Source organism: Madurella fahalii (genome assembly GCF_045866475.1).
Source record: "Madurella fahalii IFM 68171 DNA, scaffold_1, whole genome shotgun sequence".
NCBI classification, from domain to species: Eukaryota; Fungi; Ascomycota; class Sordariomycetes; order Sordariales; genus Madurella; species Madurella fahalii.
In genome coordinates this window covers 1,192,869-1,217,879 of record NW_027263971.1, presented here as the reverse complement: position 1 = coordinate 1,217,879, position 25,011 = coordinate 1,192,869, and the positions used below count along the sequence as shown (strand labels likewise).

The window sequence follows — 25,011 nt, the reverse complement described above, 5'->3', positions numbered from 1 at the left end:
AACGAGAATGGTATCCTTTACTAGGCTCTACTAACACGCGCGCAAACGAAACTGAAGCTCAAACAACAACCTCTACAGGAGCAGACATCAGAAAACGGATACGCTCCCCTGGTCGCTTTGATCGCCAAAACCCCGTATCCACATTTACTATCTCAGAAATAAAGGGGGCAACAGCAGTTAAAACAGACTTTTGCTAGGGGGGATTATCTTCGGAGTCTCGCAGCAAGAAAAAAATGTCCATCAACGCATTCATGCCCCTTTCCGCGGTTCCAAGGCACCGCCGTATAATACCCGTTAGACTGCCAAAATGGTGAAGAATGTAGCAAGATCGCAGCCGGAGGTTTCGTAGATGGAAACCCCAGCATCGTACCTGCTCACGGCAGCCACCGGGGTACGAGCTGCTCAGTACTCAACCTCACCCTCCTCAGGCTCAAACGAGTCGGCAGCAACCTCCTCGTAGTCTTTCTCGAGCGCCGCCAGGTCCTCACGGGCCTCGCTGAACTCGCCTTCCTCCATACCCTCGCCGACATACCAGTGGACAAAGGCGCGCTTGCTGTACATGAGGTCAAACTTGTAGTCCAGACGCGACCAGGCCTCGGCAATGGCTGTCGTGTTGGACAACATCGAGACGGAGCGGTCGACCGAGGCGAGCCCGCCATCCTGGGGCGACGCAGTGGGGACGGCAACGGGTTTCTGGTAGTTGATGCCGATCTTAAAACCGGTCGGGCACCACTCGACCAGGTTGAACGAGGCCTTGGACTTGAGCGCCGCAACGGCAGCGCTGCAGTCGCGGTGGACAACGTCGCCACGGTACAGGAGGGCGACGGCCATGTATTTGCCCTTGCGGGGGTCGCAGACGACCATTTGGTTGTTTGGCTCGAAGCCTGGGAGGAGAATGTCAGTCATAACCCGCTAACTGAGCATCTGGTCATAACGTTGGCGCTTACATTGGAAGGTCAAGTCGGAGACCTTGAAGCTCTCGTGAGCGCTCTTGGCAGCCGAGATGACGGGGGCATAGCTGATCAGAGGGTAGTGAATACGGGGGTACGGGACCAGGTTGGTCTGGAACTCGTTCAGATCGACGTTCAGGGCACCGTCGAATCGCAGGGACGAGGTGATGGATGATACGACCTGGGCAATCAGGCGGTTGAGGTGCTCGTAGCTCGGCCGGGGGATATCCAGATTCCGGCGGCAGATGTCGTACACGGCCTCATTGTCGACCAGGAAAGTGCAGTCGGAGTTCTCAATGGTGCTATGGGTAGAGAGAACGGCATTGTATGGCTCAACAACGGCGGTCGAGACCCTCGGGGCCGGGTAGACGGTGAACTCGAGCTTGCACTTCTTGCCGTAGTCAGTCGATAGACGCTCGAGGAGAAGCGCACCGAAACCGGAGCCTGTGCCACCACCGAATGAGTGGAAGATCAGGAAGCCCTGGAGGGAGTTGCAGTTGTCTACATCACCGCGTCAGATATGTGCCGCGTAAAAGCCCCGAGGCAAGGAATACTTACCGGCGACACGGCGGATGCGGTCGATAACATTGTCAATCATCTCCTTGCCAATGGTGTAGTGGCCACGAGCATAGTTGTTGGCAGCATCCTCCTTCCCGCTGATCAGCAGCTCTGGATGGAAGAGCTGGCGGTAGTCGCCGGTGCGGATCTCATCGATCGGGGAAGGGTCGAGATCGACGAAGATGGAGCGGGGGACGTATTTGCCGTTGCTCGTCTCGGTGAAGAAGGTCTCGAATGAACCAGCATCGCCGACGTCCTGGGCATTAGGATCCGGGCGGCCATCAGCTCCGAGGCCGTGCTCGAGGAGGTATCTAGAAGCAATCGGTTAGAGTAGAGTGCAGGCATGAAATAAGAGCGGTGTGGACTCACAGCTCCCAGGCGCTATTACCGAGCTGGGTACCAGCCTGGCCCAAATGGAGATGAAGAACCTGATTACAGCGATGTCAGCACTCCGGACCTTTGGTATCGTCGGATCGATCTCGGGTTGCAAAACGCCATGCTCAGCGAGCTCGTCGAGCTGTCGAGCTAAGCTCTGGCAAGCTACTGCCTGCTGTGGCAACGATCGACGCGGAAAAAAAAAAATAATAATAAAAGTAAAAGGAAATTCGTCGGTGTTGAAAAAGAGGACTGGTGTAGTGGTGAAATATGCTGTAGGGTACGACTTGGAATGAGATTGTTTAGGTCATTGCCAATATCTACAACTCCGACAATGTTGACATGTTCGTCACGGTGGACCCGCATAGAGAATGTGCAGGACATGAAGCAATCGCGGAGCCTGGGTTTATGCGTGCCAAATGCCAAAGAATAACAACAACGGTGGTCTTACCTCGCCTCTCATCTTGACTGTATGTGTCGAAAATAGAGGTTCCGGCGATATTCGGAATCGAAGCGGAGCAGATGAGCGCGCAGCGCGGAGTGAGTGCAGCAGACGGAGGGAGAAAGTCGGTCGGACCGTGAAATTTGCGGAGAGGTGAATGAAGTTCTGTGTTGCTTGCCCGGCGTGGAGATCTGTGTGGGTCGCGCGATGCAGGGAGGGGCAGACTCGTGGGTCCGATTTGTTGACACTTCAGTGTCCGAAGTACAGGAGACTTGATTCGCCAGCAAAGAAACCGCTATGTAAAAGTTACAGTACATTAGAGCGCCAGTGCACCAGAGGGCGAGTTTGCTGTGCTGCCCCGCACTTGGTCCCCTCAGTGCCTCACCCTCACCGCTCGGTTGCCCCAGTCCTGGACCGTGCATCCCGCCAGGGGTCTGTCCCTCGGCCGGCACAGACCAACCAAGCAAAAGTTGGGCGATGCAAGGAACGGGAACGGACCTACCCGATGTCAGAACCCAAGTGAGCCGGATCCAGCGAGCGACCAGGTTGCCTATCACGGTACAGCTCAGGGCTTGGCTTGAAGCATGATATTTACACCACCACTATGCTGCGGTGTTGTGAGGAGCGTCGTTTCTGAGACTGGGCATCGGTGTGTCTGCAGGCTCCGAAAGCCCACTAGTGGAGAGTGCGCCGCGAAGCAATTCTCGACGTTTGGTGCGCACGTCATCGAATTCAACCATTTCCGCTTATGGGAAGCCTGAAATGAAAAGAATGGCTACGCGGCGAGGCGTACTATGTCTTATCGAGTCCAGCGCGTTTTGGGGCGAATGGATTCAAGCACGGATTCAAGAGCGCATTGCAAGCACGCCGTAGCCGGGCAAGACTTCCGTCTCATAATAGGGACAGAAGCCATTTTCCGAGTAGGGTTTATTTGACATTGACGTTGGCAGAGGAGCTAAGGAAGGGCTGGGACGCTTTGTTCAGAGACAAGTAGAGGACCCGCGATCCTAGAAACCAGTTACTCGTCCTGCCGTCTCCATGTGGCTCCCTGTATAACAACTGACTTCCATCCTTCGGCACAACCACAACAGCTCATGGTTCGGCATGGAGGTTTTGAAACGAGTGTCGATAACAGATTGAGCACCTGACAGACGGGTAGCAGCAGGGGAGCGCTGTATACAACATCATGCTGCATCATGCATCCGGTGTGGTGTATCAACCTATCAAACTGCTGGACACACAAACAACGATCCACAGCACTCAAATCACACAACGACGAGTAGATCTCAGAGATTAAGGGTATCCCATTTTGCAACAACAAATCCTCCCTCCTCCCTGCGCTACTAAACCACGCCACAACTACAAGATACCGCCCATGCAGCCCCCGTCATGTTCTCATCCGATTAAATCAACAATCATTCTCATTCTGCACGGTAAACAAAACCCGTTCCATAAACTTTGACCAACTAACTAAAAGCACATGGAGCTAACGCCTTTCTTACAGGGCAAGAACAGCCATGGCAACACCACCAAGCAGGGCAAAGGAGCCAGCGGCGACCGAAGCAACACCGTTGGTGGCGATGCTGGTAGTAGAGGATGAGGTGGTGGACGGGGGCTGCTGAGTAACGACGGTAGTGATGGTCGATCGCGAGGCAGTGGAAGTGGTCGACAGGTTGCCGCGGATAGTGGACGAGCTGATGGTTGGGGTCACGGTAGCTGTGGCCTCCGAGGAGCCGCTCCCAGTGCGCGTGACAGTCTCGGTCTCGGTCTCGGTCTCACTAGCGGTGGTGATGGCACTCGACGAGGACGAGGACGAGGACGAGGATGTGTCGTCATCCTCATCGTCGCTGTCGTCGGCGCTGGGAATGATCTGGAAGGGGAAGCCGTACTGGAAGACCGACACGTCATCCTCTAGAGTGATCATGATCCCGTAGGTATCGAGGTCGCCAAGCGCCTCATCGACTGTCCAGCTGTACGAGCCAGTAGAGCCATCAACACCGGCTATCGTCATTGGTGGTTAGTCGGATTTGCATGTTGCTAATAGGTCACGTGCTGGTGTCTCACCTGCGATGGTGTCAACAACGCTCAGGGTGGCCGGGGTGGCTCCACCGAGGAGGCCGATCACGATGGTGCCGGGGTAGTCGGCATTCGGCTGCCACACGATCTCGTATGTCGATCCCGCGGGGACCTGCTCCCCCTCCGCGGGCTGGGTGATGGCGTGGAAGCCAGCGACCTGAGCAAGCGCGGCGTTCGCCAGCGCGAGGACGGTTGCGAGAGTGAACTGCATTTTGACGATTTGCAAAACGAGTGACTAAAGGACTGTGCCTGGGAAGGTGGAGAACGTAGAATGAAGGACAAGACCGTTGGGTTCGGCAAGCGAGCGACTTTATATAAATGAAAAGAACGGCTGCGGCTGCGGCTGGCAAACCACGATGAAGGCGGACACACGTCGAGAGAAGAGAGGCTGGCGCGTGAGAGGAAAGAAAAAGAAGAGAGAGAAAGAGGGCGGCGTCCAATGCGACACGGCCCATTCCTATACCCGCGCAAACAGCTGACCCATGACAGTCTGTTGCTGCGCCTTAGAATAAATGAGACGGCAACCACGATACTTTCGCGAGCCCTAGCTGCCTGCTTCCAACCAATCCATCCATGTAATTGGCCAGTTGTTCTCCGAAGCGGCTGGGCCCTGGAGTAAATGGCGCCGAACCAACCGCTGAAAAGAGGGCACGACCATGGGAGGAAGGTCTCGAGGCCTGGAATGGCCCCTGGAAGGAGAAATGAAAGGAGACAGGACATCCGTCCCGGCGGATAGTGGGGTCATAGTAAGGCACCAACAAAATTCGGCAAAGTTGGACCCTGCGTGCAAAGTGGGTCGGTTGAGAGCGTTTTCAGGGGGCGAAACCAATAAATTCCTCGCAATAATAGCCGCAATTGCAAATGTTCCCGGGTACCAACTCTCACCTCATCACATCTGCACACTCTGCGCGAGACAGGGCTGACTGATAGAAGCTCCAAGGAAGAAAAGCACGCGGTCAAGGGTACTCAGTAACCTACACTAGAGGACGACATCCATTCGACGCTGCAGGAATCTCAGCCCAGGGTGAACCGCCCTCAGCCTTTAAAAAGTCAATGCACACCATCCTGCAAGTCTTCGGTGCAAGTTGCCCAGTCTAGAGTGGCCAACGACTTGAGTCGAATCCTTCAGCCCCCATGCGGAATCGCCATCATTCGCTAAATCCAATTTCTCTGCTTCTAGTGTCGACATCTAGAGTGGATTCCCCCCGCATTGGTCAACATTCGACCTAATAAGGACGGGCTGCCGATAACCGTCGCACCAAAGAAAAAAGAAAAAAAGAAACGTCTTCGAGATGCACCGTCCCGGCGCCATCTCACGCATGCAGCCCTACAACGAAATCCCGTATGCCGAGTAAGGTCAGCATCAACTGACAGCCGTCGGGCTTGTCAGTTTCGTCCGAAACATCAACTCGGAATTCAGATGGCACCGCCACTTTGGCACGATCAAATTTCAGTCATCCGGTCTGGCAATTTCGCCCTAGCGGGTTGGGGGTTCTAGAGATGTAACGGTGCTTACGCTCGCACCCGCAAACAAGTTCTTTGCATGAGTAGTCCCGGATCAGGGTTACACCGAACACAGCATAGTGTACTGTACATGAGCGCGGTACCATTTTCATTGGGGTTGGCAAACTCTGGTTTCTGTGCGGACAAGTTCCACCATCATGATTACTGTTCCCCCCTCTGCGTCAGCTCGATTCAGCGCGATCCTGCTCACCACCAGAAGCTTCTCGCATCGCCACATCTAACCCTCCCAGGTGTAGTTACCGCCCATGTTGAGCAGCCAGATCAAGCTGTTGAACTCGAGATCGAGGCTCTTGATCTGCCACCAACCCTCGCGCTTGGTGGTTCCAATGATAGTGATGCCCCTGCTAGGCAGGTTGGCCGCGCCAAAGGTGGCATGCCAGCGCAGTGCAATGGCCTCGCAGTCGACGGCGTCGATGCTGTCGACAGCAACGGGGAAGGGTGGGTTCGACAGTTGCGCCTCCATGAAGATCTCCTTGCTCGCAAATGTGGGCTCGCCGAGCGGCCGGAAGATGAAGGTGTTGATGCTGTCGGACCGGTCGACAAAATCCTCGGCGCAGTACTTGACGCAGTCCTCCTCCTTATAGTTGGAGATGAGGCGGACGTAGATGTCAACGATCTCCTTAGCCTCATCACGCGTCATGCATGCCGCCTCCTGGCGGGAGAAGAGCGACCCGATGGAGGGGAACGCAAGCGCCGAGCTGGCGAAGGCGGTGACGGCGAGAGTCGAGAGGCGCATGTTGCCGGCGGTGTTGACTAAGAAGCTCTGCCTTTGGAATGAGGAATGCGTTGATCAGTTTCGACTGGAATACTGTCTCTCTTGCGTCGCGGCCGATTGCATATTTATACACCTCTTCTCTTCATTTTTCCTTCGGTCTACTATCATGTCGACGTCTCACTGATCCCGGATCATTCGAGCGGCAAGACCCTCGCACCAAACACTCAAATTGGCAGCTGAATTTATCCAGCTAACTCCGACTTGGAGTTAATAACAGACTGACGGACGTCCGATCGACAATGTCTGACCTCCGGCCCGGATCGTGATGATACTAAAGGTCAGGGCGCTCTAGGCCTGGGGTTGCTGGCTTTTCAGTCGTACCTCGGGCCCAAGTCCTGAGGGTGGCGGCCGGGGCGGTTCGGACCCGAGTGGCGCTCCATTCATCAATCCGTTTCTGCATCTCGATACAAGCGAGGGAGGGGGAAAACAAGCGTATTGCGCTCCGGAATTAACATCCGGAAGGACCAAGCTGCTGGCACAAATGTGGTGTGCAGTGTTTATATCGTGAGGCTCGAGCGGAACTCGGGCAGTCGGCCCCACGAGCATCGCTCAAGCATAACATTTGTTCTCTCAGCAATCACCCCGATACGCCTAGGTCCTTCGGAACTACAGATACTGAAGACAATTGACGAGACCGAAATCGCATTGGCCTTGTTAATCAAGGATATCTTCGAGTCGCTTCCGTCCGTCGAAACATCCGACGCGGGGTCCCGAGGCGGGGGGATGCCTGGGCCCGGCTATCCCCGTTCCTCTCCGCTCATCCCTAGTATGAGCTGTTTCCATTTTAGATACAGTCCGATGTCGTTCGTTTGGGCTCGTCTTGGTCGAATTCGCCGATCCAATACCCCGGTTCCGGGTCATCACAGGCATCCTAGGCTCCTAGCATCTCCCACTTTCACTAATAGCCCTGCCACCAGCTAGATGATCCTGGTGGCAGGATTCTACTCATCAGAGACCAGAGACTTACTTTGCCGGCAATACCACCTTTTCCGGGATTCATCAAGTTGACCCAGCCGTCGCGAGCCGTGTCTATATCATGAACTTCTTCGGGCAAACACAGGCTCAGGCGCGGAACAGGCAGTTAGAGCGGGCAGGGCCGAAGCTACCAGGCAGACCCACGCATCCATAAGATTCTAATTTCTGCGCAACGTGCCTCAAGTACTCATCGAATGGCCGTTACCATATCCTCTTAGTCAAAGATTAAGACAGAAGTTCAATGGTGCAATTCGGGTTGCTGATCTCGGGGACATAATACGCTAGACATAGAAGCATTGACTCGATTATGTAAGCACCAATTGCACTTTTATCTCATCTCCCGCTGGCTTCAGAGAACCCAAGACTGTCACATCTCACCGGGCAGCCGAGTGGTGAAAGCTCATTCGCGCCAACCTCTCATACAAGAACGGTGTGATTTGTGTCGCTGGCCCAAACACCAATCAAAAACCTGGCTGGGCCGAAATTTTTCAAAATTGTCTGCCGTGGGTACCGGTACCGGAATGCATGAGCGTCACCTCGCACCTGCTCAAAACCCTTAATCTTTAGCCCCTGACATCAATACTAGAGGGAACACTGTCGACGAGCCGCCAATCATGGGGTTTGGGTTTTCTTGTCCGGTTGCGAGGCCGGCACCAGTGGCGATAACTACAACTATCACCATCCGCAACCTGACCATCACTCCACTGGAACTCAAGCTGGTTGAGCGTCTCGACCACGAGCATCATCTATCAAAGATCGCATCCCGTATCACCGGACGGCGGCGGTCACACGGAACAGGGTGGTCAGGGGAGCAGCAGGAGGAACAGCAGTTGGCATCAGCAAGGCAGGACATCGCAAACATCACTGTTCCGCCTTTCTCGGAATGTCCCACCGCCGTCTACGCACCAGACCCGAACCGCCACCATGAACAGCTCCGTCTGACCTTCGAGGACCCCAGTACAGGACACCACTACAGCGCCGAGATCCCAGGCCCTTCGCCGCGAAGCATAGTGCTCAAGCCCAGCACACTGACGGGTGGAGAAGACCCCAAAGAATTCACCGCCATCTACCTCCCTTCGCACTCGTACCTCGCCCTCTTCAGCTCAGCCAACCTCTCCTCCTGGATGTCCAGCTTGCCAGACCATCTCCCGCTCTCCGCCCTCTCCATCCCCGGCACCCACAACTCTCCGACCCACCACACAGCCCTCCCCTCGGTCCGGTGCCAAGCCGTGCCCGTCGTCGACCAACTCGACAACGGCGTGCGCTTCCTCGACGTGCGCGTCTCCTGCCCAATCTACAACCCCTCTAGCGACAGCACCAGCCCCCCGCCAGTCCCCTCCCTCCAGCTAGTCCACTCGGCCTTCCCCATCACGCTCAACCCCTTCACCGCCCGCTCAAAATCCCTCTCCACCCTCCTCGACACCCTCTACACCTTCCTCCATACCCACCCTTCAGAAACGCTCTTGCTCTCCCTCAAGAGGGAGGGCACGGGCCGCGGGTCGGACGCCGACCTCTCGCAGATCCTCCTCCACCACTACATCAACGTCGACCGGGACAAATGGTACACGGCGCCGACCATCCCGCGCCTCGCCGACTGCCGCGGCAAGATCGTGCTCGTCCGCCGCTTCCACCTGCACGAGCCGACGGTCCGCTCCCTGGGCATCGACGGGTCCGTCTGGCCCGACAACGTGGCCGACGGCACGTGCGGCGGCGGGGCTATCCGGATCCAGGACTACTACGACGTCGCCCACAGCGGGGAGATGCAGAATAAGTTGCGGTACGTGCAGGAAGGCCTGGAGAGGGCGGCGCAGGTGGTGCACCATTCGGAGACGCTGTCAGGTGGCGGTAATGATAATACGGGAGATGGAAGAGAAAGGACGATGACGGCAACGACGACGACGCCACCGCCGCCGCTGTACATCAACTTTATGAGCGCAAGCAGTTTCTTCAATATCAGCTGCTGGCCGGATCGGATCGCCCGCAGGCTCAACCCTTCTACTGTCGAGTACTTGTGTATGGGCCATGGGGCACCGGGCAAGGGGCCCGGACAGCTGACGGTTGGGGACGCGGCTACGGGCATCGTCGTAACTGATTGGGTGGGGCACAATGGCGATTGGGATCTCATACGATGCATCGTGGGGTGGAACGCGAGGTTGCAGCGGCGGCAGTAGTGCGCTCAGCCGCGCATCGCGCGAGTCATTTCACAGGCATTGAGAGTGGGTGGAAGGCGTGACATTCATGTATTAATTGAGTGGTAATTCCAGAGCTACACAGATAGGGAACTAGGCTGTATAATCTTGTGCCGATAGGCAGCGAATTTAGGGACCTGGACTTGTCACCAATTAGCTTAATGCATTGCCCGATATATGTGCAATGGAATGCGTAGGGACCTCATCAGTTCTCCAAGGTGAAGATGTCTCGTCACGATGAACTCAGAGTTAAAAAGCAGGTAGGAAAGAAATCATCCGAAAGGTATGGGTGTAGGAGAGACAGGACTGAAGACTTACAGTTGCCGCAAGGAGCAAAGCAGGATTCTGCAACTTTACCTGCCCATCCAGCATGGTCAGCAATAATCCCAAGCCTGGTCGATTAAATAGATCGGTATCAATCATCAAGTTCAGGCTGCGAGTTAAGTCAGCACAAGGCCCCGGCCGCCGCCATACCAGCTCATATACCTCATTAAATCAGATTTTGAAACATGTTCATTTCCAACCCGAAGGCGGATCAAACAGTGTGAATAACGAATCATCATTTTGACAATGGGACGTGAACATGACTCCAGACGTGATATTTACCTAGCGACAGGTTGTCAGTCAAAACCCGTTCACGTGGAGCATACAGCGTTTCGATTGACGAGGGCACAATCAGCTGACGAGTTCTCAGCAAGAATTTCTCTCCGAGCGCCCCTCACAGGGTGTACAGCCCTGCTTTGAACGAGGGGAGACGGCGAGGCTTCGTTTATGTCCGCCCGTTCGTTCAAAATTTCGTCATGGTGCCAGGGTGTGTGAAGGAGAGGCATGCGCATACCTGCAAGGTTGCTTGTTAGCAGCTGTGGCAGACAGAGAGCAGAAAACAACTGAGAGGTAGAGGGCCAGTCAGACAAGGCTGAAACAAATGGTTCCACATCGTATATTCGGCATGAGGAATTCCCTATATTTTGTCTTTTGATCATCACTCGGGAGGGGAGGACAGAAGAAAAGAAAAAGATATTAACCAACCTTATGGGAGAGAAAAATTACTTATAGGTCGGAAAGAGAATGGTGCTCCATACTCGGTCAATAGTCGGTCAACACTGCAAGGAGTCGTGTTAGTGACAGTCGCAAAGACTTAAGCCCAAAACGAGTCCTCTAATGGATTGCTCTCAGGGTAATTCTAGAGTAAATGTATAGTCCCCATGGGCTGGTAAGAGTTGGATTGATCGTTGATCATCACCGAGCAGTGCTGCGGAGCAGGAAGAGGGAGGATTTTTCTCACCTTGTCGACCGACGAGTTGGCGTTTTTGGAGGAGGAAAGCTGTGGGAGCTTGTGAAAATTTTGGACATTATTAAAAAGCGCGTTGTTGTGGAGCAGCGATAAGATAGAGAGCTTTGGGCTTGCCATTTATCTGCATAAGCTCGGGGAGTATGGATAAGAGCATAAATGTGTCCCTAAGGAAGTTTTTCGCCTACCGCACTCAGAGATCTGCTTGCGTGGCACCCCACAAGATCCAGTGGCGATAACCCTATCGATAACAGGATCTAGATAAGATCCCGAGCGCACCCGTGTCTCCCCGCGCTTCTCCCTTCCCATCCTCAGACATCCACGAGGTCTCTCATCAGTCAAGCGGGTGAGACCGCGGGATTGCCAAAACCGCCATGTCCCACGCCGGAGGGATCTGGGCTGCCGCAGCCCTCCGGGTTATGCGCCAGCACTTGGTCAGCAGCACGAAGATGGCGACCAACCTGCTACGCTCCAAACTCGCTGCCGCCACCCGCCCTCGGAGCGCCCCCGAATTCCAACCCATCACTGTTCGAACCGGCCATGCTCGCCAGCCTATCCACCCGGCAGCCTGGCTCCGCCAACAGAAACGTGCCGGCGGAGTTAAGTGGTACTCCTCCGCCAACCTCAACGCTACCGTCCGCCGCTTCCTAAGCACCACCGGACCCAATAAATTCCGCTTCGACCGCTCTAAGCTCCCCGTCTCTAACACCTCCCGCCTCGTTTCCCAGCTTACCGGCCGCGCCCCCTTCGCCTCGACCCTCCGCCCTAACCTCACCGGAGGCGCCCTGCCCCGCACGGCTGGCGGCTACGGCATTCCCGGATCAGGCCGTATCAGCGGAGCCCGCCACTTCAGCCACACGCCAGCGGCCCCAGCACAGGTCGTGCAGAACGTCAGCCAGGCGATGCGCGCGTTTTGGCTGTCGGGCCAACGGGCGAGGTACGACGGAGTCGGCCCCAGAGGCGAGAAGCGGTACCGCGCTGTGAGCGCCGCACAGGAGGAGGCGCGCATTCGTATGGAGAGGGCCCCGCGTCGTGCGCCCGGTGCCTTTGTCGATTTCCAGGTTAGCCCGACAATTACTGCGCTCAGTCCGTTGGCGGCGGCGCTTCCGTTCAATTATGCGAGCGGCGCTGTTGAGGAGGCTGCTGGTGTTGCCACGCTCAACGCCGAGGGCTTTCTAGATGTGCTCTCGGTCGACTTCGCGCGCGCTCTCAAGGACCTTGCTGCTGTCATGACGGATTTAAAGAGTCTGGCGGGGTTGGGCGACTTGCCCGTCTTGCTGGATAAGAATGGTGTCTTGCGGGTGCGGTTTCCCGGCGTGGATGCCGAGACCGTAGAGAGACTTTGCGATGATGTCGGCGTCAAGAGGGGCATTGTAAAGCAGGACCCCGACTTTGATGCCAGTGTCGGGGTGCCTGTTGCACTACGCTTCCCGTTTGCGCCAGACGGGACCTGCGAGCACACGATTACCTCGCCTGGCGGCTCGGTCAGGTCACGGCGCTCCGGGTCGACGTCGGATGTGGAAGACGCCTTCTTCGTCGACGAGTTTGAGGAGAATCCTTGGCAGTTGTCAGAGGAGGAGCCCGAAGAAGGCTACGAAAGCATGTCGCCGCCTCTCCTGAGCACCTCGGGCGAGCACTGCTCTGAGGACTTTGAGGGGCTGGAGGGCATATACCGGTTTTTGGAGGAATGCGATCGCGCCAGGGGACGCTTTTAGGCGTCACCCGTCAGCCTCATGGGCTAAATCTGGCGTTGCAGGATATGTGATATTGGGTATCGGGTCGGTATGGGTGGAAACGGGCTCTCTCCTTTGTTCTTCCATATGTATTAGTCCACGCATTTTGGCTGGTTATGGGGGCAACAGTCACCCAGCCCGGCAGCCGCAAGCCAACAGAACAACAGATAACAGAGTATTATTCTATTATTCGGAAGCATATGAAATGCCTCGTAAAATCTATTAGGCCACCTCCTGGCGTCGCCCCTTGCGTGCCTGTTCTATGCTAGCCTCCCTTCTCCTGCTCAACAACTCTTAAACATCGACCAACTTCTCAGCCTTCTCCAAAACAGCGGCAGAAGCAATCACCGGGTCTTGACCACCAGCCCTTTTCTCCTGATCTGCCCGCGGCATGTGTACATCCCTAGTACCCTCACTCATTATCGTCGCTCCCTTGGCTTGAATGAACTCGCCAGCAACACCACCAGCGCCGCCAGCAGAAGCAGTCGTTGCAACAGCGGCATTCCCAATAACCCCAGTACCGTCACCAGCACCAGCGCCAACAGGAGTAGGCCTATCCAACATTGCTGCCGCCGCCGCCGTCAAAGCAGCCTTCTTCCCGCCTCCCTGGGGGACACTACCACCCCTCGCCCTCGGGCCCTTATCCAAAGGCGACATCTCCTTCACCTTCCCCGGTTTGGGCCTTCCTCCACCCACGAGCCCCAACGCCCGCAGCAGCGCAACTGTCTCCCTCAGCTGCTGCGCCTGCCGAAACTTCTTTCTGCCACCACTACCGCCTCCGCCTCCTCCCATCAGATGATGATGACAACCCATGACCCCACCCACCCCCATCTCCGCATTACCAGGACCGGAACTGGGGGCAGAGGCAGAGGCAGAGGGAGAGGGAGAGGGGGACGGGAGAAGGCCCAGCTGCTGCAAGGCCGCGCGCCGGACATCGCGCTGGTCAAAGGCCGCCGTGCCCTCGCCGTTGCCGTTGCTGTTGGTGGAAGCGGCGTTCAGCAGCACCCACCAAGCGGGGATCTCGGCCAGCCCGACCTCGACCAGCTCCTCGGCCGTCGTGGGCATGGCGTGCACGTAGCGGCATTGCAGGCCCCCTTTGCAGGTGCCGTGGTGGCACCAGTGGCGGCAGTACTCGGGTGCTGGGGGGCTTTGGTCGGGGGCGGGTTGGGGTCCGGGTTGCGCGGCTGCAGGAAGAGAAGAAGGGCCAGGCGCGGCAAGGTGGTGCTGGCGGTGGATGCTTTTGCTGAGTCCCCCTACGCCGCCGGCGCGCTGTCGGGCGGGGGCCTCGCTCCAATGGGACTTCATTCGCTCGGCTGGGTGGGTGGTTGCCGATGTCGATAGAGATGGTGCCGCGGTAGTGATGGTGTTGGTTGCGGCGGGGACATGGGGTTCTGGAGCTGTGTAAGAAGGAACCGCTTGTCTAGGGCCGGGATCAACTTGAGCTGCTGGCCGGACCTCCACGGCCTTGCCCGCGGACATACCAGCAGCCGGGGCTCGGTGGCTGATGTTGATGGCGTACGAGACATTGCTCTTGCTGGCGGTGCCGAGATTGCATAGCCCGATGGTGTCCTCGATCGAGAGCTCACGAGGGACGCCGACAATGTCGAGCCACTCGGGCAGCTCGTCTACTGCGATGACTGGCACGATCGGACCCGGGATTGTTTGCACTTGCCCTTGGCCGGTCTGCCTCTTGACGTTGGGCCTGACGATGAAGAAGCAAGGACGGGGAACAACCATGGTGAGTTCTACGGCTGTCTTTCTGGTCGAGTTTGAGTTGGCATCCGATGGGTGGGTTTGGTTGAGTATGGAACAATAGGAGCTCAGCCGCTGCTCGACATGGTTTGGCGGAGGTGGAAGGACCAAGAGCAGCCAGATAAAATATCCCGGCGACAAGATGTTGTGAGTTAGAGGTTGGCCGACAAACCTCTTGGGATGGTTGCTTTCATTTATACTGCAGTCGGCTGAGGCAAACAACGCATTTTGTCCAAACAACGGAATAGCAACAATCCACAACCCGTTCGCCGGTTGTCCTGCCTGAGCAAACACCAAGATACTCACCGCCTCTCTACCCTAATCCTAGCCTCAAGTCCGTCAACACAATACCCAAACTGCCGTGGCCCATCCTTTAGCTCAACCTCGCGCTTGACCCATCTCCCTCCCTTGCGTGCAAACGGCGGAGCCTCGCTGGGCGGAGCACCGGCCTCCTCTCTCTTCTCCCACTCGGCCTCCGTTTCTTCTTCGTCGCTGCTGTCTCCCGCCTCCTCATCAAACCCGGCAACGGGATCCCACTCACCCGTTTCCCACACCAGCCGCAGCTTGAGGGGCGGTAGACCAAACAGTTTGCCCACGATGCCCTTGACCGTGTAAATGTCAAACGACTTGGGGATCTGAATCGACCTCTTCTCTACTGCCCTAGTCTCCGGCTCGTCAACTCGCCCATCTTCTGGGAAATAAAACTCCACGCTAATCAGCCTGGCCTCAAGGAATGTCGGGTTCAGTTCCCGCTGCCGCACCACGGGCGGCTCGCCATACAACTCGCACAGCTCGGTCCACCGACGGTGACGCGCCAGCACCTCGCCTTCCGCGGTCTTGGGCACCGCCGCAAGCTGCCTTACGATGCGAGAGAGGTAAAACATTTCGGCGTCGGCGCGGTGTGCAGTTGTGATGTTGCTGAAGTTGAGCGTGTTGAGAGACGGCATGCGGGCGACCATGAGCATGTATGCTTCATCCGTCTTAGAAACGCCCTTGGATCTTTGAGCCGGCGCGTAGACATCTTGGTTGTCAAGTTCAGGATCGTCATAGATGGGATTGTGGGTGAAGCGGAGAGAGGTGAGGCCCGGGAAGGAATGGCTTAGTGCGTCGACGAAGGACCACGATGCAACTTGATTGTAGGATATGTCGAGGTAGTGGAGGTTGGCCCCAAATACTGGTGCGTCTGATGGCGACGAAGGAGGAACAATGTCGGTTATTCGGTTCCCCTTCAGTAGGAGGTTGCGGAGGCTTGAGATGGCTGACAGAGGCGCGATGTCGGCTAGCGAAGAGAAATCGTTGCATTCGAGATGCAAAGACACAAGCGTGGATGTGAATGGAACCGGGGGGATCGGTGTGAGGGACTCCAACTGGTTTGAGCCAGCGTATAGAGTGCTCAGGCACGGGAACCTCGCCGCCACATGGCAAATCTCTGCCCACTCGAGAAGGGTATCCTCCAAGCCGAGCTCCGTCACGCCGCCGAACGCGTCACCGGCCGTTTCCAGGGCGCCGTCTTCCAGAACATGTTGAAAGCGATTTCCACTTCACCAATCATGGTGTTAGTATCTGAGACGCAAGATAACCAAGCAGCACGGGGGAGGGCAAACGCACTTCACCCGCAGGCTCCTCAACAAGCGCAGTTCAGAGCAAATCTCCACCACGGTGCCAAAGCGATCAAACAAGCTCCTGCTCAAGTCAAGCTCCCTGACTTTTGGACAGACCTGTCCGATAGACTGCCGGCCATCCTTGGCGCCGTCGCCAGCTCCGTCGGGATGCGAGGCATAGGCGACCTGGACGCCATCGAGAATGACAAACTGCAGATCGCCGAGCTGAGCTTGCTTGCGGCGGACTTTGTCAAAGCCGACCTCCTCGGCAACCTTGCCGGAGAAGACGATCTGCTTTGGCGGGTCCTGATCCTTTGTCGGGTCCGAAGCATACTTGAGCTGCAGCGCTGTGAGAAAGCTCTGTGGCGCATCTGTCGGGCGCGTCGGGCGGATGAAGGATGCTGCTGTCGGGGACTTGGATTTGCCTGGGGCAGAATCAGACGGCTGCAGCCAAAGAAGGGTCTGGTCCAGGTGTTGGAGACGTTACATGAAAAGTATCGGACGCCCTTGTGCTGGCCGTCGTGTTTGCCCCGCTCGGGGTCATCCCATTCAACTCCAAGCCATGTGCCTGTCGTGCCGACGACCTCACCGATATACCTCACAGTGCAGAGCGCGCCGTCGTACGACCTTCGCTGGCCGATTTGAGCAATGGGTGACATTTTTCTTCTCTTCTTTTCCTTTCTTTACAAATTTGAATCGGACAGAGGCAAAATATCGGCTCCCCGCTTTCAAACTGGCAGCAGTCACGGTTTTTAGATGCAATGAGTGTATCAATTGAAAATAACGGCAAACACCGCCAGGCATCCAAGTGACGGGGTAAAAATAGAGGAAAAAAGGAAAAAATAGGAAAGAAAAAGAGAACGAAAGGAAAAGAAGAAGAAACAAAGCACAATACTGACAACTGATGAATCATTTCACAGTTTGGCACAATATGACACGAGTATATACAGTAATTATGGACAGGTACCCTGCAGACCTCTACAACTTCCCCTTGGCGGGCCCGACACACTTCATCAGCGCCCGACCGTTGCTCAAGCACACCTTACCGCCGGCGACGCGCACCTCGAACCGGATCTCCTCCCACTCGCCCTGGTACTGGCCCGTCCGCCACGCCGACGCGATCAGCTTGTTGCCCGGCTTCACGGGGCTCGCAAACCTCGCCTGGTACTCCTTGAGGTTGGCCGGGTCGCTGCCGCCCAGGTGCTGCAGCAGGCCGTGGCAGGCCCAATTCCACGAGTACAGGCCGTGGATGATGACGCCGCCGAAGCCCATCTTCTCGCCGGGCTCCGGGTGCGCGTGCAGCGGGTTGTAGTCGCCGTTCAGCCGGTACAGCAGCGGCGTCTCGGCCGTCGTCTGGTTCTCAAACACCACGTCGGGCTTGCGGTCCTGGGGCGCGGGGAAGTTGACCGTGGCCGGGCCCTTGGGCCCGCCCCAGTTGCCCTGGGCGACGTAGAAGGACGACGAGACGATGCGCGAGTAGACGTCGCCCGAGCCCGCCTCGACCAGGTCCGACTGCGTCTCGACGACGGTGCCCGGCCGGCCCTTGTCGTAGACGCCCAGCACCTTGGTGCGGATCTCGAACTTCTTGCCGGCCGACGTCGGCGGGATCGGCTTGAAGGACTGCAGGAGCCGCTGCCCGTCGACGACGCGCTTCGAGTCGAAGACGGGCACGCCAGGGATGGTGACGGCTTTCTCGGCCGCGTAAAAGTCGATCACGTCTTGGGCGGTGCCCTTGAAGGCTGTTGGCCGTGTTAGTGAGCTGTTTTTGCGGGTGCGAGGGGGGGCTGCTCGCGAAGACGTACAGAGGATGACAGGGTAGGTAGGGAAGACGGCAAAATTGGGGTCGAGCTCCTAAGAAGAATGGTGAGTGACGTTTGACGACCGCCAACATACCAGAAGAGGCCATACATAGAGGAAGTGAAGCTCGTTGGCCGTGCAGCCAATCGAGTTGGCAAAGAGCAGGGCATCGCGCTTCGACCAGCTGACCTCCCGCGGGGGATACTCGAAACCAACACCGGGCCCAGACATTTTTTTGGATTGGGTTCAGGGACAATAAGATGATCTGCTGGCGCCGAGTCGACTCAATTGAGGTGTCACGAAGCCGATCTGGGCACTGGGAGCCCTGATATCTATAAATACTTGCGATATTGCGAGCTTTCTTGTCAAGAGCATCACGCCAAGTTGACATCCGGCTGTAGTATGCGGGGATTCTGATGCCGCCTGCCGAGGTCCAGGGGAGTGTGGGGCTGCCCGCCGGACTAGCGTACTGTACCCCGGACACCACGCCGGGTTCTTGTTATGCCAGTGGTTTTCCACCCTAGAGATGACGGACAGTTCTAACGCACGCCGTCGACATTGCTTGCTTGGTGATGTGCAGTATGCCCAAATTATTTCTGATGCCACGCTTCTATGGCAATGTTTTGACGTCTTCGTACCTAATACCCCTGGCGGAATTTTGCAAGGTCCCGGCAGGCCGAGGTCCCGTCTTGACAAGGTATCGGCGTTGCTGGAGAGCATAACGACCCTAACCCTCTTCAGGACGAGGGCAAAGGAGTGGAAGTCTGAACTTACCACTTAGACCGCGAACAAACGCTCTCACGGAGTTGAGGGAGAGTATGAAATACCAAACGAATGTTATTCCTGCTGCTACTTGCCCTCCCAATGGATACATATACCATGGTATTCTCTAGAGCCCCGCGGCCCACACAACGCAGTAGCAATCCTGTCTTCTCCATCCCGAAGACATCAAAAACTTTATGGGGTATATCCTCCCATCATTACTTTATCCGTACATTCCATATCACTGCCAAAGTCCCCGCGAACCAGAAGACTACCCTGTAAATACCGACCCGTGATCCTCTCCCACTGTATCCTTCCCGCTCATGGTAAGATCATGGCTCGTAGCTTCGTCACTCCGTCTTTCGTCCAGGCGGTCATCATGCCGAGAGAAAGACGAAACTGGAAAAAAAGAAGAATGATAACAAAAAAGGGGTCAAGATGCGAATAGACCTGGATGCCTACGCAACCCAGAATAATACATCATCGCTCGATGATGGTGAATAATCAAGCCAATGTCCACCGACGGTGCGGACGCTCACCTACACCCTGATGACCCCCCCCAGCTTCACCTCAACCAGGTGACAAGCCACAATAACTGTCGTCAATCCTCGCAGCCGCGAGTGAACAGTGTCCGAATGGGCCGAGTTGAGTCCCGCGAATCGATGCTATTCTCATCATGGACAATGCTTCCCAGACTTAACCGCCGAGGCGGCATCCTTCCTTTCTGGTGCTTACGCAGGTGCTGACTGCGGACAAAGACAAATCCACCCCCACCACCCTCGCCCACATTCCTCTCTCAGCCTCCAATACCCGGCGGTCGTGCGCCAGCGCATCATCAAGACTCTAACCTGTGTTGTCAGCACGCCGGGGCTTAGGGGCGGGAGTGACAGGCGGCCAGGCGGCATTGGTCCTAGCGGGCCGGACGCGAGGTGCGGCGGCGGCGGCGGCGGCAATGGCAGTGGTTTTGTTGCGGTTCTCTTTGGCGGCGGCGGTAGTGGTGAGACAAGGAATGAGTCCGCCGAGGGGGTCAATTATCCTGATGAGGTCGTCCGTCGGGCTGGGGGGAGGGGCGGGGAGGGTGTCAACGGCGTTATCATCGGGCTCTGTTTCCGCTTCCGTGTCGGCGGCATCGGTAGCCTCGCGTTCCGTCTCAGCTTCCGTGTCGGTATCGTCTCCATGTTCATCATCGACTTCATTGCCGTTCTCGCCCTCACCCTCGGTCTCTTCCTCATCATCACAGCCCGCCCCTTCCGTTTCATATCTCTCATCGTCACTGCAGTCCCAGCCCTCAACTTCGGTCTCGTCCTCATCGTACCCATCATCATCGCCTTCCTGTTCGTCGCCGTTCCCAGAACAACCACCGCAAGATTCAGCAAACCGCCCCAGCAACCCTTTCCCACGATCCCCCCTCGCCGGCGAAGGCGACCCTGGCTGCTTACGCATCGACCAAATCCGCGGCGGCTTGCGCGGTGCAAAGATGCTGTTCCTCTTCGATAGAGTCCCGCCAGGGCTGGGCGGATCGGCATCAAAAACCTCACCGCTTACGTGGCCCAGGACGAAAGGGATGTCGTCCGCGTCCGGGAGGTAGCATGGAGAAAGGGGAGGGCTATCCGGAGAAGGGGTTTGGTGCTGGGCGGTGAAAGCGTGGGAATCTGCGCCTGCTTGGCGCCGAGGGGTCACGGGTCCGGCGACAGAGGCGTCACTAGGTGGTTGCTCTGGGTCTGGCAGGGAGGAGAACATCTCGAGGTTGCAGGTTCTGGCTGGGCCGCTCTGGGTGATTAGGTGTGAGTGTCATGCCGACGAGGAGGGGCGATGCAACTTACCTCTGCCTGCTGTTTGAACCAGGCGCGATCTGGGCTGGGCAGCTTCTTCTCGGCCTTTATAGGCTTGTCTGCAGCTTGCAGTTCCCCGCCAGTGATGGCAGGCTGATGGTCCTTGTCGTCCAAGGGATGCGAGCCCTACACGCTTGTCTCCTTGGTGACATTTCGACCAGTAGCGATGCCTGTGCCGTGAATGGGGGGAATGGCGCCACACATTGAGGGCCTATCCGTCGCACCTTTGCCGCTCGTGGATTTAGATTTGGGGGAGATCGCACTGCTACCTGCGGGAATATCATTGGCAATGGCGCCTATCATTGTTGGCGCGTCAGAAGTGGCAATAGCACCGCTCATGCCTGGCGTATCGGAAATGGCGCCGTCCATGGTTGGAGCCTCAAAGTAGGTGGACTTGGTGTATTTCTTTGAGCTAGTTGGTTGTTGCAGTCCGCCCGTCTTCTTCTTTGCACTGCCCTGGTATTGTGAATATGGTGAGAGCGTGGTCTTGGACTTGTGGGCCTGCTGTCCATTTATGAGCCCATTCCGCTCATCGCGCTTCTTAGCTGCTGATACAGACTCTCCCAAGAGGTCCTCGACCTGTTCTTTCACCCTTTGCTGATGTGCCCGCTTCTGAGCATTCTTTGCCAAGTTTTCCGACTGCTGGCGTTTGTTGTTGGCCTGCTTCGTATTCGCTGCGGGGCCGAGCCCTCCGCTCATTTCCAAAGGAGGAGTGGGATCACGCTGCCTGCGACGGCATTTTGCGAATGACCTCTTCACATAAGCCGGCTGCTGTTTCGTAGTGTCATAGACAAGATCGTCGAAACCGAGGGGGTTGCTGAGCATCTGGTGAGCCCGCAGCTCGAAGTACTCCAGCTTATGAACAGGCTTCTGAAGTGCAGGCGCAGAGGGTGATCCTTTTTTGCTCTCTGCTTTTATAGAAGCTTGCTTGCCAGGCTTGTTATTGCCGGGCTTGGCTTTCTTCAATGCGGGTTGCTGTTCATGAACATTTTGGTCCTTGCCATCACCCAGCTTGCGCTTTTTCATCTTCTTCTCACCATTCTCTGCCGCAGCGCTTGGGGCTTTGCCGTTGGTTTGCGGAGCCGGCTTTTCGTTGACCTTTGATGGACTCTTTTGGGTTCCAGCCCTTGGGAGCTCGTCGACTGCGCTCGGGGACTCTGTCTTGACTTTCTTTTCCGGTCGTAAACACTTGTCGGCATCTTCAGCTGACTTGGCCGTCGATGAAACAGACTCTGCCGCGGCCTCACGCTTTCTTTTGATGCTGAATTTTTTCTCTTCACCCGACTTGTCCGGAATGGTTAGTGTCGTCGAGTCAGAGACAGAAGACCGGTCGTGACAGTCTGGGCTGCTGGCAGGGCTGATCTTAGGGGTGGATTCCTCATCTGACGAGGGCTCGTCAGCCTGGAGGAGACGGAGATGGTTGACGAAGTCCATCCTGAGGCAAGGTCGCCGTGTACTTTTCCACAACAATCTTCTGAGCAGGTATAAGCCAAGAGCACGCTCGGGGTTGCGATGCCGCTTGTAGAGTTTCCCGGGTCGGCCACTTGCAAGCGCTTTGACCCGAGTCGAAAGAAGACGGAGTATGAGAGTTTTGGGAAGTTCGCCGTCTTTCGTTTTCCTCGGCAATGAAGCAAGAAGGTTGAGATTGAGTGCAAGCTGTGCAGGTTGTGCAGGTGTGAAAGCTCTTAGGCTTGGGAAGAAGAGGTTTTGGTCGCTCTCGGAGAAAGTGAATTTGTGCTTTGGTTGTTGGCGTCGCTTCTTAAGAAAAAGTCGCAGCGCAGAATCGGGTGAAAGTGCTCGACTGCCACCGTTCGAATGGAGCGAACCTGCGGCGCGCGCAGTGTCGAAGACACCGGCGCTGCTATTGTTCGGAGCCATTTCCTAACGACTGAATAGGCTCCAGGCAAGCATTAGTAAAAGTGAATTGGCAACAGCCAGAACAATAAGGTTTGCAACCCGTCACAGTGCCATTAGACGCTAGCTCACGCGATCTCAGTCACGATAGGAGGCGGGTCTGATTCGAACCAGAACCACAACCTCTTCACACTGAACAGTGAAGGGTGACTTTTGTGTGCCGCATCCCGAATGATTTTTTAGTGTTTTGGGCTGTTCTCGCTTACCCCTGCCTTGCGCCCTGCCTTGCGCACCGTATGGATTCAAATTGAAAGACTGTATCTACAAGTTATTAGCACCACACAGTTTCAGTGATGTTCCTCAATGTCTTCTTGCTTCGCCTGGCTATCTTGAAAAGTTTGTAGGGTTTCTACATAACGCGCCTCCGGATCCAAGCTGTTTGCAAGTGCGGGATGTTTGAGACTCTGTGCACCTCACTGAATACCAGGAAACTCCGTGTGAGGGCAAGTCAATTGCCCTAGCCCTCAGGCTCCATTCGCAAGTGCACCACATCATCATAACAAAAAATAAATGTGTTCTTGACTCGCATCTCAGATTCCTCACATAGCTTACCTTATCCAGCCCGACGGGAACCACATGTCGGATGTCAGTAGAGCGCAACGGGGTTAACGGGCGTAGCGGAAACACAGGCATCGTTGAGTTGCACAATTTGTAATCATGGAGATAAAGCGCCAAGCCTTCTCCGTCCGTAACTATCGTCAATGTAAAAATAGCAGGATTTTTGCGACACGGCAAGGAGTCTGTGTGTCTAATGGAGCTCACAGGGAGTCAATCGCCACAGTTTCAACCGGTGTTCAGTATGACATTGCCGTCGGTGTTGTTGGATGGCGCCGGATTTAAGGGTGTCTCGAAGCCGAGACCAACTTCGTCAAGCGATGCTCTCAACTACGGGATGTAGTATAAATGACAATGGCTTGACTACCTCAGACACGACATTCCGGCCCCTCAAGTACTAACATCAGTCTCATTACAATTCTCTACCATATCAAAGACAAACATGCCTCAACTCAACGGACAAGAAGTCGGCCATACCGGCTATGGCCTCATGGGTGAGTCTCCATGCCGCCGGCCCCAACGTAGGAAACTAACACTCCCTAGGCTTCACCTGGCGTGCCAACCCTCCTCCGCAGGAGCAAGCCTTCGAGGCCATGCGGGCCGCCCTCAAGAACGGCATGACCTTCTGGAACGGCGGTGAGTTCTACGGCACGCCCGAGTACAACACAATGACCCTCCTCGACCGTTACTTCGCTCAGTACCCCGAGGATGCCGCCAAGGTCGTTCTCAGCATGAAAGGCTGCCTGGGCCCCAATGGGCCCGACGGCTCGGCCGAAGGGGTCCGACGCTCCATCGACAATGTGCTGAGGCAGCTCAACGGCCGCAAGAAGCTCGACATTTTTGAGTGCGCCCGACGCGACCCTAACGTGCTCATGGAAACCACGTTTGCGGTCATGCAAGAGTACATCGACAAGGGTCTGCTGGGCGGCATCTCCTTGAGCGAGGTCGCTGCACCCACCATCCACGAGGCCGTCAAGCACGCCAAGATTGTCGCCGTTGAAGTCGAGCTGAGCGTTTTCAACCCGGACGTCCTTACCAACGGCGTGGCTGCCGCATGTGCGCAGTACAACATCCCACTGGTGGCGTACTCGCCCCTTGGTTGGGGGGTAAGCTTCCCCTAGTCTCCGCCGGACATGTTTGCCTAGTACGTTACTGACCGCAACGGCGGCAGATTCTCACGGGGCAGTTCAAATCCCCAGACGACATCCCGCAGCACCTCCGGCAGTTCGAGCGCTTCTCCGTGGAAAACTTCCCCAATAACCTCCAGCTCTTCAACCTGGTTAACGATCTGGCCAAGCGAAAGGGCTGCACCCCGGCGCAACTAGCCCTCTCTTGGGTCCGGTGCCTCTCGCGGCGACCAGGCATGCCGGTGATCATCCCAATCCCCGGGGCGACCACAGCCGCTCGCGTCGACGAGAATGCGCAGCACGTCGAGCTGACTGACGCGGAGATGGACGAGATTGACGAGATGATCGCCAAGTTTGAGGTCAAGGGAGGCCGATACTGGGCTGGTGCTCCCATGAGTAACTGAAGCTTGCTACCTTACCTGTAATCTAGTGTTAGATAGGAATGAATCTGGGCGCTGTCAGTCTTTGAACAAGGTCGAACAGTAGAAACGAGAAATGACTGCATAATCTTCGCCATCAGGAAGAAAGGATGTGAATATGGTCCACAATGCGCCTCGGGACGAGGAGCTTCAGAATTGCAGAATTCATGAAAGAATCGTTCATCATAAGGCTTTATTGAGATTGGGAGATTAAACTTGAAATGACTTACGCATCGCTATGGGACATATGAAGGCTGGCTTGAAACACAGCCCTTGCCGTTGACAGTTGTTTTCTGTCAGGGAGAGAAAAAAGGCCAACCGACATGGCCAGGGAAGAAAACGAGGTTGTGTGGTTTAAGTAAGC

The 25,011-nt window shown here is 56.2% G+C and overlaps 10 protein-coding genes across 10 annotated transcripts; 3 read left to right on the top strand and 7 right to left on the bottom strand.

Annotated features, from left to right (window-relative positions):
* Nucleotides 1-402: 402 nt before the first annotated feature.
* TUB1_1 (alpha-tubulin) lies at nucleotides 403-2,346 on the bottom strand (the record flags this gene model as incomplete). The annotated part of the gene is made up of 5 exons (XM_071055792.1): nucleotides 403-884; nucleotides 948-1,451; nucleotides 1,509-1,819; nucleotides 1,878-1,936; nucleotides 2,335-2,346. 5 exons carry the CDS (start codon nucleotides 2,344-2,346, stop codon nucleotides 403-405), a joined length of 1,368 nt encoding a protein of 455 aa, XP_070911893.1.
* Nucleotides 2,347-3,823: 1,477 nt separating this feature from the next.
* Nucleotides 3,824-4,612, bottom strand: MFIFM68171_00369 (uncharacterized protein; the record flags this gene model as incomplete). The annotated part of the gene is made up of 2 exons (XM_071055791.1): nucleotides 3,824-4,326; nucleotides 4,390-4,612. 2 exons carry the CDS (start codon nucleotides 4,610-4,612, stop codon nucleotides 3,824-3,826), a joined length of 726 nt encoding a protein of 241 aa, XP_070911892.1.
* Nucleotides 4,613-6,142: 1,530 nt separating this feature from the next.
* MFIFM68171_00368 (uncharacterized protein) lies at nucleotides 6,143-6,661 on the bottom strand (the record flags this gene model as incomplete). Its single annotated transcript, XM_071055790.1, has 1 exon — nucleotides 6,143-6,661. The coding sequence occupies one exon, from the start codon at nucleotides 6,659-6,661 to the stop codon at nucleotides 6,143-6,145; it is 519 nt and encodes a 172-aa protein (XP_070911891.1).
* A 1,628-nt stretch (nucleotides 6,662-8,289) lies between these two features.
* On the top strand, nucleotides 8,290-9,846 carry MFIFM68171_00367 (uncharacterized protein; the record flags this gene model as incomplete). The annotated part of the gene is made up of 1 exon (XM_071055789.1): nucleotides 8,290-9,846. The coding sequence occupies one exon, from the start codon at nucleotides 8,290-8,292 to the stop codon at nucleotides 9,844-9,846; it is 1,557 nt and encodes a 518-aa protein (XP_070911890.1).
* Nucleotides 9,847-11,529: 1,683 nt separating this feature from the next.
* Nucleotides 11,530-12,870, top strand: MFIFM68171_00366 (uncharacterized protein; the record flags this gene model as incomplete). The annotated part of the gene is made up of 1 exon (XM_071055788.1): nucleotides 11,530-12,870. The coding sequence occupies one exon, from the start codon at nucleotides 11,530-11,532 to the stop codon at nucleotides 12,868-12,870; it is 1,341 nt and encodes a 446-aa protein (XP_070911889.1).
* A 312-nt stretch (nucleotides 12,871-13,182) lies between these two features.
* MFIFM68171_00365 (uncharacterized protein) lies at nucleotides 13,183-14,625 on the bottom strand (the record flags this gene model as incomplete). The annotated part of the gene is made up of 1 exon (XM_071055787.1): nucleotides 13,183-14,625. The coding sequence occupies one exon, from the start codon at nucleotides 14,623-14,625 to the stop codon at nucleotides 13,183-13,185; it is 1,443 nt and encodes a 480-aa protein (XP_070911888.1).
* Nucleotides 14,626-14,942: 317 nt separating this feature from the next.
* On the bottom strand, nucleotides 14,943-16,900 carry MFIFM68171_00364 (uncharacterized protein; the record flags this gene model as incomplete). The annotated part of the gene is made up of 3 exons (XM_071055786.1): nucleotides 14,943-16,179; nucleotides 16,249-16,666; nucleotides 16,729-16,900. The coding sequence occupies 3 exons, from the start codon at nucleotides 16,898-16,900 to the stop codon at nucleotides 14,943-14,945; spliced, it is 1,827 nt and encodes a 608-aa protein (XP_070911887.1).
* Nucleotides 16,901-17,219: 319 nt separating this feature from the next.
* Nucleotides 17,220-18,269, bottom strand: MFIFM68171_00363 (uncharacterized protein; the record flags this gene model as incomplete). The annotated part of the gene is made up of 3 exons (XM_071055785.1): nucleotides 17,220-17,980; nucleotides 18,044-18,092; nucleotides 18,150-18,269. 3 exons carry the CDS (start codon nucleotides 18,267-18,269, stop codon nucleotides 17,220-17,222), a joined length of 930 nt encoding a protein of 309 aa, XP_070911886.1.
* A 1,374-nt stretch (nucleotides 18,270-19,643) lies between these two features.
* MFIFM68171_00362 (uncharacterized protein) lies at nucleotides 19,644-22,066 on the bottom strand (the record flags this gene model as incomplete). The annotated part of the gene is made up of 3 exons (XM_071055784.1): nucleotides 19,644-20,570; nucleotides 20,624-20,691; nucleotides 20,857-22,066. The coding sequence occupies 3 exons, from the start codon at nucleotides 22,064-22,066 to the stop codon at nucleotides 19,644-19,646; spliced, it is 2,205 nt and encodes a 734-aa protein (XP_070911885.1).
* A 1,477-nt stretch (nucleotides 22,067-23,543) lies between these two features.
* On the top strand, nucleotides 23,544-24,632 carry MFIFM68171_00361 (uncharacterized protein; the record flags this gene model as incomplete). The annotated part of the gene is made up of 3 exons (XM_071055783.1): nucleotides 23,544-23,595; nucleotides 23,645-24,207; nucleotides 24,273-24,632. The coding sequence occupies 3 exons, from the start codon at nucleotides 23,544-23,546 to the stop codon at nucleotides 24,630-24,632; spliced, it is 975 nt and encodes a 324-aa protein (XP_070911884.1).
* Nucleotides 24,633-25,011: the final 379 nt, after the last annotated feature.